Source organism: Neopelma chrysocephalum, unplaced genomic scaffold, assembly GCF_003984885.1.
Source record: "Neopelma chrysocephalum unplaced genomic scaffold, ASM398488v2 Primary Assembly neopelma1_42, whole genome shotgun sequence".
Classification (NCBI taxonomy): Eukaryota; Metazoa; Chordata; class Aves; order Passeriformes; family Pipridae; genus Neopelma; species Neopelma chrysocephalum.
In genome coordinates this window covers 17,485,092-17,504,077 of record NW_020897700.1, presented here as the reverse complement: position 1 = coordinate 17,504,077, position 18,986 = coordinate 17,485,092, and the positions used below count along the sequence as shown (strand labels likewise).

At 37.5% G+C, this 18,986-nt stretch overlaps 1 protein-coding gene across 7 annotated transcripts in view; it reads left to right on the top strand.

Annotated features, from left to right (window-relative positions):
* Positions 1-18,198, top strand: part of RAPGEF2 (Rap guanine nucleotide exchange factor 2) — a 183,599-nt gene extending 165,401 nt beyond the window's left edge. For 6 of the 7 annotated variants that reach the window (XM_027676811.1, XM_027676807.1, XM_027676806.1 and 3 more), the window contains 12 exons: positions 395-635; positions 881-1,264; positions 2,873-3,084; positions 3,166-3,289; positions 3,890-3,913; positions 4,965-5,188; positions 5,848-6,033; positions 7,769-7,921; positions 9,895-10,120; positions 11,708-12,267; positions 14,629-14,934; positions 16,090-18,198. In XM_027676811.1, the coding sequence (XP_027532612.1) occupies positions 395-635; positions 881-1,264; positions 2,873-3,084; positions 3,166-3,289; positions 3,890-3,913; positions 4,965-5,188; positions 5,848-6,033; positions 7,769-7,921; positions 9,895-10,120; positions 11,708-12,267; positions 14,629-14,934; positions 16,090-16,115 (2,666 nt within the window). In that variant the 3' untranslated portion in view covers positions 16,116-18,198. The remainder of the gene's footprint in view (positions 1-394; positions 636-880; positions 1,265-2,872; positions 3,085-3,165; positions 3,290-3,889; positions 3,914-4,964; positions 5,189-5,847; positions 6,034-7,768; positions 7,922-9,894; positions 10,121-11,707; positions 12,268-14,628; positions 14,935-16,089) is intronic. The other variant, XM_027676810.1, reaches the window with a different exon arrangement.
* The last annotated feature ends 788 nt before the right edge of the window (positions 18,199-18,986 follow it).

Sequence of the window (18,986 nt, the reverse complement as noted above, 5' to 3'; positions counted from 1 at the left end):
AGGTAAATGAGTCTATTTTCTTTAAAACATCCTTAGGACGATTGACACTCCTATCACCAAATTGTTTAAGCTTCTTATATGTCATTGTATAGAATAGTGTAGCTTATGTCCTGGATTTTTCTCAGACTTAAACAGAATTTTCCAACACCTGCGAAAATCAGACTGCTCATTAGTTTGTCTGTCCAAACTTTGAAAATGTTAACATATTTTTGTGGCTTGCTCCATCTATAGCCTAACTAACTTCTTTTCCTGATGTTAATAGAACTAGTCTTTACGGAAGTAAAAACTTAGCACTAGTAGTTAAACTCAATGTAACTTGCTTATTCTTATACCATTAAGTTTTTGTTTTTCATTGCTTACTAAAGCGCGTAACTTGCATGTAATTTTTTTCCAGACTTGCCAGATCAAGTTCTGCGGGTTTTCAAGGCAGACCAGCAAAGTCGCTACATAATGATCAGTAAGGACACAACAGCAAAAGAAGTGGTCATCCAGGCTATCAGGGAATTTGCTCTCACTGCAACCCCTGATGCATATTCACTATGCGAAGTATCTGTCACACCTGAGGGTGTAATCAAGCAAAGGAGGCTTCCTGATCAGCTATCCAAGCTTGCTGACAGGATACAGCTGAGTGGGAGGTAAGACTGGAGACTGAGCTAAAGCTGATGATGCCAGTTTATTAAGTCAAAATCCTATTAAAGGACTGTTATTTAATAATGTTCTGTTTCTTTGCAACAAATTGTTGCTTATGCAGCTTTTCATTAATACCTATGCCTGGTAAAATTAGTTTTATTGTAAGATTCCAACTGGATCATTGCTATAACTTTCAGTTATATAATCAAGTATGTTGTATCAAGTATCTTTTTGAACTTTGTTTTTACAGGTATTACCTGAAGAACAACATGGAAACAGAAACTCTTTGTTCAGATGAAGATGCTCAAGAGTTACTAAGGGAAAGTCAAATTTCCCTACTACAGCTCAGTACTGTTGAGGTGGCTACCCAACTCTCCATGAGAAACTTTGAGCTGTTCCGTAATATTGAACCCACGGAATACATAGATGACTTGTTTAAACTCAAATCAAAAACAGGTTGCACTAATCTAAAAAGGTTTGAAGAGGTGATAAATCAAGAAACATTCTGGGTGGCTTCTGAGATTCTAAGAGAAACCAACCAGCTGAAAAGGATGAAGATCATTAAGCATTTCATTAAGATAGCACTACACTGCAGAGAATGCAAGAACTTCAACTCGATGTTTGCCATCATTAGGTATGGCCAGTAATAATTTTACTTCTAAGTAAAAAGCAAAGTCTTACTTATGTTAGTTAACAAAAAAAAGTAATTAACAGAGTAAACCTAGCATCAACGCTTGGCAATCCAATAAAGAGGGCATTTTCCAGTAATCTGAATTTGCCATTGAAATGTTTGCTGAAATATTATTTGTAATGCTACTATTATGTGCTTGCTGCTAAATGCTACTATTATGTGCTTGCTGCTTAAGACAGCATGGCAAGAGTCATTGGTGAACGTGGCCCTAGAGAAACTACTGCACTTACTTAAAGACAGACCAAGAGAAACAGTAGTTATAAAATGGAAAAATTAAAACATTGTCATAAATGAATGCGTTAATTTCCTAAAGGCAGCTCATTTTATATGTAGTTCCCAGTATCTTGAATTCATTCAGCCATGATACATTCCTTTGTTTTTCTTTGTATCAGCAGTTTCTCGCATGGATCTCTGCTAATAGTCAATACCAGACTGTGATATTATACCATATTATAGGCTGTAAATAAAGGTCTTTCAATAAGAATTTTAAAAAGTACTGAAAATCTCAGACAGAAAACCTTTCTTACTTTTGGAATGAAAAGGAAGAGAGGAAACTCTAATGTGTGTGTTTATACAGATTTTTTAAAAGCCAACAAAAAAAAATCCCCAAATATTGTCTGTTATGAAAAAGCTTGAGTAAGTTGCATTAAAATGACAATTTTATCACTGTCTCTGACAAAAGCTCTTGTCACGTTCAGTCAACAGATTGAATGTAACACTTTTTTTGATTTTGAATATCATTCGATCAAATGCGGCAAGTTCCAAAGTCAAGGATCCATGCTGATAATTGGTCAACATCTCTGAGACCTAAAAATACTGAGATTTTGTTCAGCTATTTCAGCTGATCTCAATGAGAAATAAAAGCAGCCTTCCTGCTAGGAAAAACTTGAGTGAAGGAAAGATTCCAAGATTCCAGATGCCAAACTTTCCCATAGGTAGAAATTAACAGCGAGACAGGCAGTGCCATTACAGGGGGCAAAAACAGTGTACCAGCTACAGCTTCCATATAACCTCAAATATAGAAAGCGTTACAAAATTTGATCTAGACAGAACAAAGTCAGATGGATTATTGCAGAAAGAAGGCATGTCACTTTACTATCACCACCTGAACATCATCATGTAGGTGAAAGATGTTTTTTCCTCCAGTTTGATAATTTGGAAATAAGGGCTGATCCTGAGGTACTCTTAGATTACAATATTATTATCAAATTCAGACACTGTTCCACAGCAGCAAGTACATAGTCTGTATAAAGTTTAATTACTCATCCAAGTGTAATTTTTATCTGTTTATAGTTACATCGTTCATGTATCTCCAGTTTTTATGGCTTTTATAAAAATGACCTGAATTATTCTGTAATAATAATTATCAGTGTAATAATTCTGTGCTGGTGAAAAGAAATTTTCACTTTCTGTTGCTTTATTGATATTGTTGTGCTATGCTATTCTAACTATATGGTATTTCTCCCATACAAAATTTAACATGGTCTTTTACTGGATGTTTTGTTTCTTTCTCTTGTTCTTGAACTTTTTTGCACTTTTTTTTGTTTCAAGTGGCCTGAATTTGGCACCAGTTGCAAGGCTCCGAACTACTTGGGAAAAGCTTCCAAGCAAGTATGAAAAACTGTTTCAAGATCTACAGGACTTGTTTGATCCATCTAGGAATATGGCAAAATATCGTAATGTCCTTAACAGCCAAAACCTACAGCCCCCTATTATCCCCCTGTTTCCTGTTATCAAAAAAGACCTTACATTCCTTCATGAAGGTAAAAGCAGAAGTACATCATCTTTTACCAGCTAGGACAAAGCTAACTTTCCTACCTAATTACTGATATTGTTGATTGTAGGAAATGATTCTAAAGTGGAGGGCTTGGTCAATTTTGAGAAGCTGAGAATGATTGCGAAGGAGATACGTCATGTTGGTCGCATGGCGTCTGTGAACATGGATCCTTCTTTAATGTTTAGAACAAGGTAAGTGTGTTGTATCAGGCAAAGCTTTTCCTGGCTGAGAGAAGCCTAGGTGTCAGCAAGAGGGGCTTTGGAGTAGTATGAGCTTCTTGTTGTTAACAATCTGCCAAAATAATGAGGTGATGTAAAACTGGAGAAACCATTACATTTTGTGCTTACTGATACATACTAAAAATGTTTCTTATTATTCTTTAGCTGACAATTACTTCATAAAAATGAGATTCTATCAGTGGGAGGGAGGGGAAAAAACTGTCTTGAAAACATATGTATTGGTCTGTTTGAAACATTGACATATGCCAGCTTATAATTTTGTTTTAGTAGACATAGTAATGTATCTGAAGCAGTGTCAGCTAGTAGTCTTAGAAAACATGGAGTGAATGCTCTTGACTTCATGTTAGACCAGCTTATTGCATACTCTTTTTCTTAATTTGAGGTAGAAGAGTTTGTAATATCTGACTGTGTCTTCAAGTCAAGGCTCTTTTTAATATTTGTGAGCTTCCAGAACTGCTTGTTGTGAGGTCTGGTCTTTTTCTTTCTGAGCTTGTGATCTTTCTCTGTCTCTTCTTAAACCCGTGCTTTACTCTTCCTGACTCTCACTTGCAGGAAGAAGAAATGGAGGAGTTTGGGGTAAGTGGTTGGACACAACGCACACAGACATTCATTCTTCCTTTACCATTTGCATTGTTTCCTACTTGCTGTCTTTAATTTTCTGGTGTTTTGACATTTTTTTTCTTTTGTTAACCCTTTTTACTGACAATACATTTACATTTTAATCTAGGAGTGCTTTTGCTTTTAAGGTTATAACACATAAGTTTTAAATTATTTTTAAGTGATTGTAGATAGAAAAGGGATGTTCTCCTCCCACGTCCAATTTAAATTGCTAAAGGAATTGACTTTGAGTCAAAGAGAATTATAAAATGACAAGGTTGCAACAGCTGAAAATAGCTGTTAACTTTGTTATACCTATTAAGCAATTATCACAATCAAATACAAAAGTTAAAACTTAAAGTACCTGCTAGACTAACTTATTTTCATATTACAATTCAGCCATCATTTTTGCCTTAACAATTCAAGACCGATGCGTAGCTTTCATATAGATACACATACATTGAAATGTGCATGACACTTTTTATTTCATCATGAACGAGCTGATCATTTTATTTAACAAAAAGCTGTCTTCAACCTTGCAAGTTACAAAGAAGTTCTATTCTGTAAAACTGAGCTGTACATTTTGTATACAGTCTGATTTAAAACATAGAGGACTTTCAAAGTGCCTTCTGTATATGTATTTGAATTTGAACCTCAACTGTAGTCTTCTGTCAGCATTCCCTTATTGCATGACCTCTTCCTAATGCTCCAATCTTTTCAGTAGTTGGCTTATGTGAGAGAGCTACCGTGAATGCTTTCTAGATGTGTGATGTTGCCTAGTTGGACCAGAATAGGTTAAAATATTTGTGTAATTAAAATAGTGCCTGTAACCAAGTAAAAAAGATTTCCTGGCCCTCATCTTTCTGTCTGTTACAGCTGTTTGATTTACTGGAATGAGGCATGTAAGCTTTGACTGTAGACTGACATTCATGCAATATTTTGCACGTTTCATATTTATCGGGTGATACTGTATTGGACTAAGTCATACCTTTCCCCTCTTTCCTCTTCCTCCTGCCCCCCTTCACTTCAGGTCTCTCAGCCAGGGCAGTACCAATGCAGCTGTGCTGGATGTTGCGCAAACAGGGGGCCATAAAAAGCGGGTCCGTCGCAGCTCCTTTCTTAATGCTAAAAAACTGTATGAAGATGCTCAGATGGCACGGAAGGTAAAGCAGTACCTCTCAAACTTGGATCTGGAAATGGATGAAGAGAGCCTCCAGACACTGTCTCTGCAGTGTGAGCCAGCCACCAACACATGTGAGCATTGTTATTTGCTATGGATTTCAAGGAAGCTGTTAAATATACCTCTGTTTCTAGTCCAGAGAGGCAATTTGGAACAGTAACTAGACAATGAGGTGGAAAATTAGGTGTCTAGTCATTTTCAAGTACTGAATGTCTATGAATCTTAAGAAAATAATCCTGGAGGTTAACAGGATAGAGACATAGTATTTATACAGGTGATAAGGCTTTAAGATGATGTCACACTGAAGTGTACAAGGGCTTTTTAGATTTGTCTGTACAAAGGATCTGGAGGATCAGAAGTTTTTCTATGCACTTAGGTTATTGGTGTGAATAGGGATATGGTTATTCTGAGGGAATAGGGGTTTTCCTTATGTCCACGTGTTTCAGAGATACTTGGAGAACTGTATCTGGGGGCAGCAGAGGAGGCCCTTATCCTAGATACATCAGTTTCATTTTGATTTGAGAGAATGCTATATGTTGTGACCTTCCCTTGCTTCAGGGTAGCAAGAAATAATAATTATATATCCATTATGAATCAGTTTGTAGTCCTTAATTGTACAAGTATTTGAGCACCTTTTAATTATTAATTGGAGGGCTTTGTACTGCTCAGACTGAAACACCCACCAGGTTTTTAGCTAGTAGTCATTCAGTGTTTTCTCCCCTTTCTTGCAAAGTGCCGAAGAATACAGGAGACAAGCGACCTGGAAAATCTGAAACATCACCAGTGGCTCCCCGGGCAGGCATCCAACAGAAAGTGCAGCAGCAGCAGCAACATAAAGTAAACCAAGCGTTGCAGGTCCCTGCCGTATCTCTTTATCCCTCTCGCAAGAAAGTGCCAGTCAAAGACCTCCCACCATTTGGTAAGTGAAACAAGGAAGCATTTGGTTTAATACTCTGAAGTTTGTTCACTCATGTCAGGGAGATATTTTGAATCATGTAAGGTTCAGGCATTTATTTCTGGTAGTATGATATGCAGGTTATGCCAATTCATGCAGTGTCTATCCGTAATTTTATTCTCTAAAAAAGGAAAGAAAGGAATCTGGGAAAGCATCCTGTCAATTTAATCAGTACAAGTATTTACTTGTTACTAGCAGCTGAAAAGAAGAAATGGTTCTGCTTGTTTGCCCTGGGATCTTGCCTTAACTTTTCCAAAGGGCTTAGGGACATGGAGTTCTTGAATGACCCATCTGAGATGTCTCCAAAGTTTTGGTGTCTCTTCAGAAGTTGAACTTTTAATGTGAAATTCACGCCCACTCAGGTTGGTGGTCCTGTTAGAAATGTAGGTCTGGAGTTTCATGTTGACAGTTGTCCCTTTGGCTTCTGCTCCCTTCTGCTTTTTTATTGTTGTTATTCAGTTGTTGCTGCCTCCATGTTGCTCAGAAAGGCACCAGACTATAGGAATTTCTTCTACTCTGATTTCCAAATCTGTGTCCCAGAATGTATACATAACATATATGCATTAATAAAGAACTTCTTAAATCGCTTAAAGTGTGGTAATTATCCTAATAAGTATATGTAGCATAACTGGCCCTTCCTACTGCATGATGATTCCTATTTCACAAGAGCTTAATTCTGATTTCACTCTTTATCAGTTTTTCTCATGCACTGCTTAGGCTGCAATAAAGTATTAGAAGCAGCAAAATGAGCAAGAAACAATTCATTATTTATCTATATCTTGTTGATTTTAGCATTAATTTTAAATCTTAAAAGGACTTTGAAGCTCCATAGACTACATTTTTGCTCAATGGTGGCAAGGTTTCTGAAAACTGACTAGGTTATGCTGATGAATCAGCTATAAATTATTGATAGCAGGATTGTGATCCAACAGATCAAAGATAAATTCTGTGAATGCTTGAAAATAACCTCTATCAAAAGCATTGGCAAAACTGTCAGAGAAGCTCTGTCTTCACTGTCCTAGAGTGGATTTTTGAGGGGAGGGGAGGGGAAGAGAAAGATGGATAAATGTGGCCTGGGAAAAGCAATTCTTAGTGCCCTAGATCTTTACATCATACATCATCTTCAGGATGTTTTTACTCTTTAGTTTCCCAAAATAAGTGGGTGCAGAGATAGTTCTCAAAAATGAAAGGGAGAAAGGCAGCTGCAGGATGACCTTGTTTCATAAGCCTAATCTTACTAATGTTCTTTCCAGCTTTCTTTGACCTTCTAGGCTACTCTGAATAGAAAAAAAACAGGAGAACAGTTTCAATTCTTACTATATAAATCTTCACTAACCAGTGAGATCGGTTTGTGTCTGTATTCAACATAATTTTAGTTCAGGTTTTTCAGTAGCCATTCCTATGCATATCCTCAATTTAAGTATTGTATAGGCAGTATTCTACAACATCAAATCTTCATTGTGTTTTCTGTGGCAGAGTATTTATTTTAAGTGGCCAGAATGAAAGACCATCTCCAAAAATATGTGGAAATAAAGCACTATATTTTAAACAGGAATAGGTTTAAACATTTTGCTTAATTTAAACTGGTATCAGAAAAGTTAGGGTTTTTTCCTGTATGGTATCTGCTCTATAAATGCATTGTGAAGCATGAAGGTGTATTTATACTGGACTTTACATATACATTAATTCTTACTTAAAGGCATTAACTCCCCACAAGCTTTAAAGAAAATTCTTTCATTATCGGAAGAAGGAAGTTTGGATCGTCACAAGAAACAATCTGAAGACACAGTCTCAAGTGCATCATCACAGCTATCTTCTCCTCCTACTTCACCACAGAGCTCTCCAAGGAAAGGTATTAGATGTTCAATATTTCTCATCCTGTTTCCCGAAAGTCATGGACTTCGGAAGCTTCTAAGAAAGAATTTGGACAGTTGATAAGAGCAGCAGTAGTTTATTTTTGTCACATATGGTCAGCAAGAGGGCAGGAAATGCAGCGCAGTGTGGGATACCTAAAAGGATAACTGTGAATCTGATTTCAAGGGTCCTCGAAAGCCCTGTGGTTATCAAAAGCCAGGAAAAATAGCCTGGTATGGTACAGGATTTGATGCAGAAGGTCACTCTCACTGCAGCTGCTTTTGACAAAAAATATTTTTATCATTGGTGCTTCTTGCCAGTGTAAAGATGTGCAGTTGAAAACTTAAAATCTTTGTACAGCATTGACCACACTGGCCTATTAGAGGAATTTATTTGCTGTGTCATGCATGTGGATGGGATGTTACTAATGTATGACAGAAAGGCTTAAGATATTTAGGATTCAAATCACTACTACAGAATATTTTAATAGCAGCCTGATTATTCAAACCATGTGTGTGACTATTTGAGGAATGGTATTACACATTAGAGCTTCATTGACCAGGGTCTTTTTAAGTGATTTCATAGAGCTATTTTTTAAAGTGAATTTAGGACTTTAAAGGGATTTTTTTAAAGCCTGTTTTTTTTTTATGGTAGTTTTTCTGGTTATGAATTATCAAAACAGAAGATGGAGGCGCTGTGCTGTAATTTAAACAAAAAGAAAGCCCCTTTGAAAGTATGATAGCCTAGATGTATTGCAGGCAAAGTTATTCTCTTTTCAGAATATCATAAAAGTTCAGTTTAACAGTTACATAAAATAATGTTATGGTAAAATATACGTTGGGGTTGAAGTGACTTCTATTGAAGTATTATTTACTAAGGTCAGATGGAGGAGGATATTATGTAGAGAATATATCATCTCAAGACCTTGTAAGCTGTCATCATTACTTCTCCCAAATACTACATTAGTAAACAGTGAATTTATATAAATATGGGCAGGCCTGTGCATTTCTTGAAAAAGGACTTGGAATTCTGTACTTGACTCATAGTTAGAAAAACACTTTATTTTTGCAAAAAGCAAATCAAACATAATTTAAAAAAAAAACATTGGTTTGATGGTGATGAAGCTAATGGTAGATTCTTTCAGACACAGATGACAACATTTAATTTCATGTTCTCAGCAAATGAATTGGGATAGATCGGTTGAAGTAATTTTGACACTTACGTGTAGACTGAAAGCAAAAAATGAAAACGGCAGTTACTTGTGGATTTATGTTGTTTAATGATCTTTAACTTAGCTGGAAAGAACATTCAGCATGACTTTGTTTAATACGAAAGCAAAAACTGAATTCACTTCTGTGACATGGTATGCAGATTTTATCTCAGTCTGGTTGTGTCAATGCTGCCTCTAAATTTCATTATAATTCTGGTAATATATGCTATTTGGTATAACAAAGAAAGCTTGAAAACCTGGCCCTCTCTCAGCCAAGATATGTAGTAAGCAGTGAGCCCAGACATCTGGGCTTCATGTTGTATCTGCTGTTCATCTGTGAAGCGTAGCTTTGCAAACAGAAAAGCTGTATGGCAAGATCTCTTGGAGTACTTTAAGCAGTAGACTCATCCCGAACATCTCTTTCATTCCAGTCTTGGAGACAGTGTTTATGCACAGGCAGTTTATTGAGAAGTAAGATTTCATAATGTGAGGATATGAGTATGATGATGAATTTGAGAAGAATTTGAGGTAGGAGGGCAGAGAAGAAGGAAGATGAGCAGTTGGTTTGTAAATGAGTAGTGTGTGTTCCCACAATCCTAAACCTCTGATTAAGAGACCAAATACACAGTGTTACAGAGTTTTGCTGTGTATCTTTAACTTTTGCAATGCTGTGTAAATGTAATCGTAGCAGTATGGCCAGCTGCCTGACAATAACTGAGCAGGTGTCTTGGAGTCCTATTAACATGATGTTCCCTTTGCAGGCTATACTTTGGCTCCTAGCAGCACGGTGGATAACTTTTCAGATTCTGGTCACAGTGAAATTTCTTCTAGATCTAGTATTGTCAGCAATTCGTCTTTTGACTCTATGCCAGTCTCCCTGCATGATGAGAGGAGACAGAGGCATTCTGTCAGCATCGTGGAGACAAATCTTGGTGTGGGAAGGATTGATAGAAGAATCATGATTGAACCAGATCAATACAGCTTAGGGTAGGAATTTTATTTGTGCTTGCTTCATTATACTTTCATATAGTGTGTATGTGGCATGTGTATTTGTCCATGTAACTTTCTCTGTATCTCTCAAGTGTTTTTTCTCCCCTGCTCTTAAAAATGACTCTTTCAATGCTGCATATTGTGATAATGCTCAATTTCTGACAGGAAAACGTTTTGCACTCCTGAGTGCATGATGAGGTCTACAGCAGTAAGAGTTTACCTAAGAAGACTTATCATCTGAGCATTTCAGTGGTACTGTGGATTATCCTCTTTGTGGCAGACTAGTATCCTAGCCTGCTTCCTACGTGGGGAATTAACTGAATTAGATGAAATATTATTCGTACAATTATTCAGTGATCAAACTGAGAACAGAAATAGCTAGTGATTTTCCAGTCTGTTTCATGGAAAAGTGCATATTTGTCTAACTCCAAAATATTTTGCCCCAAATATCTCTTCTATTCAACAATAATTGGAAGCTAAAATTCACATTATGCAGCTGGTTTTCTAGGTAATTAACTTCTGTAATGGTGGGGAAGCTAGTGCTGTGAGGAGTTCTCTAAATCTCTAGTAGTGGGCCTTGGTGCAAAAATAATTGGAGCTCTGGCTCCTATTCAGTCTCCACTTACTTTTTTTTTTTTTTGAGCTGTTATTTGGATGCTTTAGTCCTCTGAATAGTTTCAAGGGTTTTAATCCTGCAGTGTCTGCGAATGGCAGACCTGTTCCAAAACTGATGTACTTCAGCTCTGGGAATCCCAGGCTATGCAAACTCTTTAATCAGATGTCTTAATATTTGGAAGAACAGGATTTCAGTCTGCATAGCAAGCTGCCCTGGAAGAACAAATCCCAGGAGCCTGGATAGCTGCTAAGCAAAAGTGACACTTTGTCGTTTTTCTCTGCTGCTATGTAAGTGATAGTGTCAGGCTCGCTTAATTGCTGAGAGGCTACAGAGAACATATTTGCTCTAGGAAGTAGCACGTGTTTCCAAAATTAAGGTTGAAATACATTTCCATTTGCAGGAAATGTTGAAAATTGAGCTTTCAGAGTTTCCTAGGCAAAAAAAAAAAAACCCTGAAAAGTGAAACCTAAATCTGAATATCGGCCACCTCCTTCTAAAACTTTAGCTTTTGAACCTTTGCTTTACGTGGCTGGAAAAGCAGTAGGATAACCCTGTCTATCAGTCTGTTTGCCTTTATGTGTGTCAATGTGGTTTGCCTGTCTTAAAAGGCTGCTGCAAAGTTAAGATTTTATCTTTTGAAATAACTCTGTGAAGTGTAAAGTTTTATCAGGTTGTTTTTGTTGTTTTTCTTTTATTGAGGATGAGCTTGAAAGCAAAGTGTCCTGCTCTCAAAATTGAATTAGCCACTAATGCAAACAAAAGATACTATAAAGAGCATCAAACCTTAAATCATAGAATCATAGAATGGTTTTTGTGGAAAGGGACCTTTTAAATGTTATAAAGGTCATCTAGTCCAACCCCCAAATATGTTTGTTTTTCGCTTGATTGTTGAATTGTGTGTCTTGTACATGATTTCCAATTCCAACACTGGATTTTATTTTTTTTCCCCATCATCACTGTGTATCTAGCTCATATGCACCACTCTCAGAGACCAGAGGCCTGTATGCTGGAGCAACTGTGCTTTCTTCTCCTAGTACAGAAGAACTGTCACAGGATCAGGGGGACAGAGCTTCGCTTGATGCAGCTGACAGTGGCCGTGGTAGCTGGACTTCTTGTTCGAGTGGTTCTCATGATAACATACAAACAATACAGCACCAGAGGAGCTGGGAGACTCTGCCTTTTGGACATGCTCATTTTGATAGTTCAGGCGATGGGGCAGGACTGTGGGCCTCAGGCAGCCATATGGACCAGCTGATGTTCCCCGATCATGGCACAAAATATGGCAGGCAAAGTCAAGGCAGGGAGGGCCTTGATCAAGCACAGTCCAGAGCAAGCTGGGCATCCTCAACAGGATACTGGGGAGAGGACTCAGAAGGTGATACAGGTACCATAAAGCGGAGGGGTGGGAAGGATGTTTCGATTGAAGCCGAAAACATTAGCATAACATCTGTACCAGCAGAGGAGACTAAACCGGCTCCTGTGCCCACTCATACAGCAATGTCATCAAGTAGTTCAAAGGGGCATGTTGGTAAGTTAAGTTTTGTTTACCGTGAAGTATTTTCATTCATTTGCTTATGGGGTTTTGTATTGTTCTAAAACTGCATTTCTTTTGTCTAGTTTGATTTTTTATTTTATTATTTAGGTTTTAAAGCAAAACTGAATATTTTGCAGTCTCTCTTAAATTTTTCCCTTTAACTGTGCAAGGGAAAATAGCATTTATTGTTGATTCTCATTTCTGGCAGTGCCTTTGTGTCTCTAGAGAGCCTGCCATACATCAAAAAACTAGCTCAACTGCTGGACGGTGTTTTGAGAGGTTGATGTATCTAGATGTCTGTTCTGAAATGTGAATTTCTCATCACAGTAAGGCTCCATATACTATATTTGGAAGTCTTAATAAATGTGGCCTGATTTTTGTAGAAGTGTTTTACTTTATACCTCTATGACTTGTCTGATAATTGTGAATACTCCTTACTTCTGAAAATGGGATCACTTTGTGCTTAAATACCAACTGTAAAATATTTCTTTGGCCTGCTGAAACTGAGGAGGTTTCTAAGAAGTTAGAGGTGAAATACATTTATATGCATTCAATAATAGAAAGATCGTATAATCTGTAAATTAGTATGAAGGTGTCTTTGGCAGAACTTAACATTTTTCTTGTACTGTTCCTTCTATACATCCCAATTTTTAGGCCATCCAAAACCTCTGCATTTTTGCCACTTTTCTTCCTTTCATTCCCCTTCACTTTGCCTTTTGTCAGGTTAATATGAAGAACTATCTAAGAGCCATTTTTTGCTGACACAGCTGAAAGTCTGCCAGATTGAGGTCATGCTGAGACCACTGTGATAGAATGACTTTTCCATTTTCTGCTCAAGTATATTGCTTAGCAGTGGTGCATCGCCTCAAAGCTTGGGTGCAGATCTGAATCCCTGGACTATGAAGAGAAGGAACCTATTCAGTTCAGGACTTCAGGTTCAGATTCATGCCCCTCTCTAATTTTTTTCTTTGATACCCTTGCTTTCCTCCAGAATGTGTAACAAGCGTGCTTCCAAACTTGCCTCTCAAGGCAGTGGTTGCCACTACGTTTTTAGGGACTTGAAAAAACATGAAAGAGACCTGAAAATTCAAACCAACACACTTCCACGCACTTCACTACTATTAACTAATTATCCTGCAAATATAACTCTGTCCAGTAGAACCCACTGTTTTATGTAGTACTTCTGCACTGAATAGACATTGATATCTTGCAGTATTTCAACAGGATTTTTCTACAGAATTTCTTCTCCTTTTCAGAAATATTTGAATAAAATTTCTCAGAAACCTCTTCATGCTGCTTTGCTTAGTTAAAAGTTTGTCTGAGAAAAATACTTAGAATCTATTGGAAACTATTTGGTTTGGTTATAATACCGAGGATTTCTTTTTAGTCTATAAAAACTTGTATCTGAATAGCAATGGTCCATTTTGAGCTTGTACTGCCCTTTCATTCAAATCATGCTGCCTAATGCAGGGTGATGTTGTCACCACCGCTTGTGCAAGAATACACAGTGTATGACAAGCTGTGGAGACTAAATTGTCTGTGTCAGTGGTTTTCCCTGTTTTATTTGTAAGGTTTGTCAGTTAAGTAGTCATGTTAAAGGGCTAGATCCACAAGTATTCAGTATCAAAGACGCAAGTGACTTTTCTAACTACATAACTCAACAACAGGGAGTCTTGCCTATCTGTTGTGTGTCTCTGCATATGCTTAGAATTCTTAACTGCTGTTTTCTCCCTCAAAGTTCTCTCCAAGAGAGAGCTTCTCAGTATGCCCAGAGTTAAGTCTTGTTCATGTAAACAGTTACGTCTCAGTGAGTTCCACAACCTAGGTGGTGGTCTCTCGATCTCCTATATAAAATCATATTCAATCATTGCTCTTATGGGCATACTTTCAGTTTTGCAGAGAATACAACCATGGGGCAGTGGACAGTTGTGCATTCAAAATGTATGGAAATGAAGCCCACTTCCTTACCTTTTGGAATTGTTTGCTACTTCTGTAGACTCTTGTGTCTTCCATGTTACTTGGATCACTGTACGTTTTATTCTATACAATTGATGGAACAGCTTCAGTTGTGAAGTTTGAACAAATTCCCCATATAATTTGGTGAATTTTGTTAGACTAATGCTTCAATACTGGAAAAATAGCTGCATCCTGTATATGTTGTATATTCTGTACTTTCTTGATTGATTTATTTTGCACAAGCTCATATGCTCATAGCATATGATGGTTAACTTTTGTCCTTCAGATTTTTTCTTCCTGGGCTGTTGAGTTGCTTGATGTTTACTTAATAACTCTCTGTTTTCCTTTCAGCAATGTTTCTCTTCCTATCTCTTATAATCATCTTTGTTTTCCCTGCAGCACGAAAAGAGGGTCGATATCGGGAACCACCTCCAACTCCACCTGGTTATGTAGGAATACCTATTGCTGAGTTTGGAGAGGGTGGCTCCCATCCAACCAGAAAGCCTCCAGATTACAACATAGCACTTCAGAGGTCTAGAATGGTGGCACGGACATGTGAGACTCATGGAACATCAACTCCACAGCAGCAGTCTCACGGCCATTCAACCAGCAGGCCTGCAAACAAACCTCAGTGGCATAAACCAAATGAGTCAGATCCACGTCTTGCTCACTATCCATCTCAAGGGTTTTCCACAGAGGAAGATGGTAAATTTCTAATTGGTAGATTTTGAGTGGGCTGCATGCAAAACTGGTCAATGCTTTCACAGACACAAAGCAAATTACGCAAATGTATTCTGCCATAGAAATTCATACCATGATTTGAACTCTATTTCATTTTCAAAACTTGCTATTTGTTGACTTTTTGTAAGGGAAGGAATTCAGTTCATCCTAAATATGGTTTAAAATTTGGAACGTAGGTCCATGTAAGTCTTGGACAGCCAAGTAGTTGGCTTAGACAACTTCTCTGGAGGTGCCTGTGTTCACCATGTACCTCCCCCCATGTATTTAATGATCAAAAAGTAGTCTGGTCTATAGAATACCTGCCCATCCACCCTACAGAGCATCATTGGTCAGGTTTATTTGGACGGTCACATTCTACCTGAAACTCTTATGCTGTGGACACTGGATTTTCCACTCCAGCTGTTTCACATAATGAGCCCACTACTGTCTTGCTTTCTTGCTGGCCCAATTGTGTCTGCATCTTTGTGCTTTAACTCAACTATAATGCTTTCCTGTGGAGTATAGGTGTGGCTGGATTGAAGCTCCAGGCCTAGGTGCTCAAAATTTAGGCAGGATGGTGCCCAAATCACACATTTGAACTCTTTGTTTTGCTTAATGATAGAGAGACTAACATTCCCCTTCTCCCTCTAACTGCTTAATTGCTAAGGTTTTATGTGCAGGATGAACTCTGCAGTTGAATATGATGAGATTAAAAAAATGAAGTCTGCCTTAACTGAATTGCCTCAAACTTTGAGAGTTACCATGATAGAGAATGTTAATTGTTTCTACCAATGATGACTAAATTGCAGGTGTATTCAGGGAAAAATACAAGATGCCTTTCTGAAGCTACTGGCCATCTAGGAGTTGTACATCTAGCTGTTGTATTCCTTGGGCTGAGGAACTGCACCTAGCTCAGTTAGGCAATTGTCTTATTTTCTTCAAGAGCAAAATTACAAAGAAGAACTTCCCGTGAGACCTGAAATGCACTGAAATTTAGATCGTTTTAAAGTATATAGCTAGTAGAATGAAATGGAAAACACGTGAGCACAGTACACATAGTTGTTGTTGTATGCACATTCAGTAGCAGTCTTGTTCTATATGAACTAAATTCTATTTTCCCTTATCCTATTGTATTTGCAGAAGATGAACAAGTCTCTGCTGTCTAAGATTTGGACTTTTCTGGATCCAGAGTGAGCCACCTTAAAGGAGAGCACAAGAAGACGTCCCTAGAATAGGAGCCTTGGAATTATGATTAAAGGATGGTGGACCTATTTGCCTCCTTCCCTGCCTTAAAGCAGCATGGGGCTTCTTCCTCTGCCCCTCCCCCTTCTGTCCCCTCTCCCCTTGCATGTGAAATACTGTGAAGAAATCGCCCTGGCACTTTTCAAACTGTGTTGCTTGAAATGCACAGTGCAGCAATCTCCAAGCTACCACTGTCGCTGTCTGCCACATCACACAGTATCATTCCAAATTCCAAGATCATCACATCAGGATGATTAACTCTGGCTGCACTTCCCAATGCCTGGAAGGGTTTTTTTTTTAAATCTTCCTTTTAGATTTTAATCACAATCCTAGCACTTAGTCTCATTGGGATAATGAGATAAGTTAGTTGTCAAATTACATTTGGCCTTTAACCTATGAAGAGAAAAATGCTTTGAGATCCTTCAAGGAGGCAGTGCTTATTTGCTTGTTTACAATGCCTTTGTTACAATTTTGTATGTTTGCATTTGGAAGATCAAATACTGCATCTGCATAGTAATTACAGTATTATTTCACACCTCTAAGTAGGGTTGCCAGCCTGAACTCCTGGAGAGAATATTGCTATCATGTGGCTGAGCAGGGCAGAAGGGAAGGCAGAGGCTACAGGGTGCAGCCTTTCCTTGACCATCTAGCTTCGCTCTTAATGTGCCCCACCCTGGAATCTTCACAAGTTTGTAAATGTTAGTGTTAATGCCATTCTCATCTGGGTCTGGTGTAAATGCAGAAACACAGTGCTTGCAACTGGTCAATGATGGAAGAGGACACTGTGTGTCTCATACCTGTGCCTTGTGGAATACAGGATGGCATACTAAAAAAGTGTCCCGTTCTAATAAGACAGATGGCAACCCCACCTTTAAGTTATGTACTTTTTTTTTTTTGCTATATAGTAGTCTATATTAAAGTAAAAATTAACTGGATAACATTGCAGTGAAGCCAAGTTGGGATGTCACAGCTCGTGTCAGCTGTTAACACTGATATAATAACCTCCATCTATTGACTTTGACATTAGGGGATAAACGAGCCTTTAAGTAAAAAAAATAACATGATTAGATTTGCCAGCCTTTGCAATGCAGAAATAGTCACAACTGTTAATGGCTTCATGGAACACTGCATGTGTAGAGAAGGCCAATGTGTAGCAACCACTTGCTCACAGCTGCTATTAACCCTAGAATGACTGAAATGACCCTCCCCTCTATTTTTGTGTTGTTTTTGCACAGACTCCGGAGAAGTGAAGGCTGCCAATCCGAGTAGTACTCAAATGTGAGGAACTGCTGGTCTTGGATTTTTTTTTTTCCATTGAACTCAGCTGATCATATTGATCAGTAGATACACGTAAATAGCTTCAACTTTTAAAGATCAAATTGCAGTGTTTTTTCACTGTATCAAACAAATGTCAGTGCTTTATTTAATTCTCTCCTGTAATCATAGCTTTTGTCTATTTGCTTATATATCACATTGTCAATTATGCATCTGTAATTTTACCTGTTATATGCATTATTTGCCAGTTTTATTCTGAAGGCTATGGACCTCATGTGCATATAGAAATACAAAATCTTAGCTCTATCACAAGTTGCACAAATGTTATATAAGCATTAAGTAATTGTAGACCATAGGACTGCTAATCTCAGTTCGCTCTGTGATGTCAAGTGCAGAATGTACAATTAACTGGTGATTTCCTCATACTTTTGATACTACTTGTACCTGTATGTCTTTTAGAAAGACATTGGTGGAGTCTGTATCCTTTTGTATTTTTAATACAATAATTGTACATATTGGTTATATTTTTGTTGAAAATGGTAGAAATGTACTATGTTTATGCTTCTACATCCAGTTTGTATGAAGCTGGAAAATAAATAAATATAACATTAATGAAGTCCATATTGATTCTTATGCATTTTACATGTTCCACATACTTGAACAAATTTATGAAAAAAATTTACTTCTCTGTGTATTAATATTAAAGGGACATTGCCAAGTGATGTGGGCAAACCATTGGTGTGGAGTTTTTCTTAATATACGGTTGTGCTGCTGATAATTTTTGAAACTTTGGTGTGTGTACTGCTGAATGAGAATGACTGATATGTTGTGTGTTCCCAGCAGAAACATTTGAGATGCCAAAAAAGTATGGTGTTTGATGTGTAGAGAATGTAAACAGTTTTAAAGGTAAAATTGTGTTGATTTTATATTCTTAGTGCTGTAAAAGTAAGAAATGCATGTTTTAACATTTAGATAGGGAGAAGTATGGAAAGCGATCTATTTGAGTTTTTACTGAACAAGGCATTTCAAGTAATAAAAATCACCCAATAGCATTCCTAATAATAAAAGCTGACATTAATTCAATGTTAAATCTGTAGATTTTTTCTTCCCCCAGAGGTTAGAATTCATTATTTTCAATGGTATGCAGAAGACTGGGTTAAAACGGCACTGCTAAAGCCATTAACCTCTGTATCCTATTTAGTTTTAAAATGCCTGGCAGATGATGTTTCCAAATCTAAAATTAATTCATTGCAAAGAAAAGCAACAAAATGCTGTCTAGATTTGAATCTTCCTAACACAACTCTAGAAATGATCCACATTCATAAGAATGTTAAAAATCACTGAAAATATAGGATTTGTAAACATAGTCTTTTAATTGCTGTAATCTCTAGTACTGTAGGGAAGGAAATTATGGAGACTGTTAGATTTGTGTGGTGTGAGTGTCAGTCTGTGGCTAATACTTCTTGGGTACATTTCAACAAGCTAAAGACTACAATTGGTTTTGACATTAGTAGAATGAA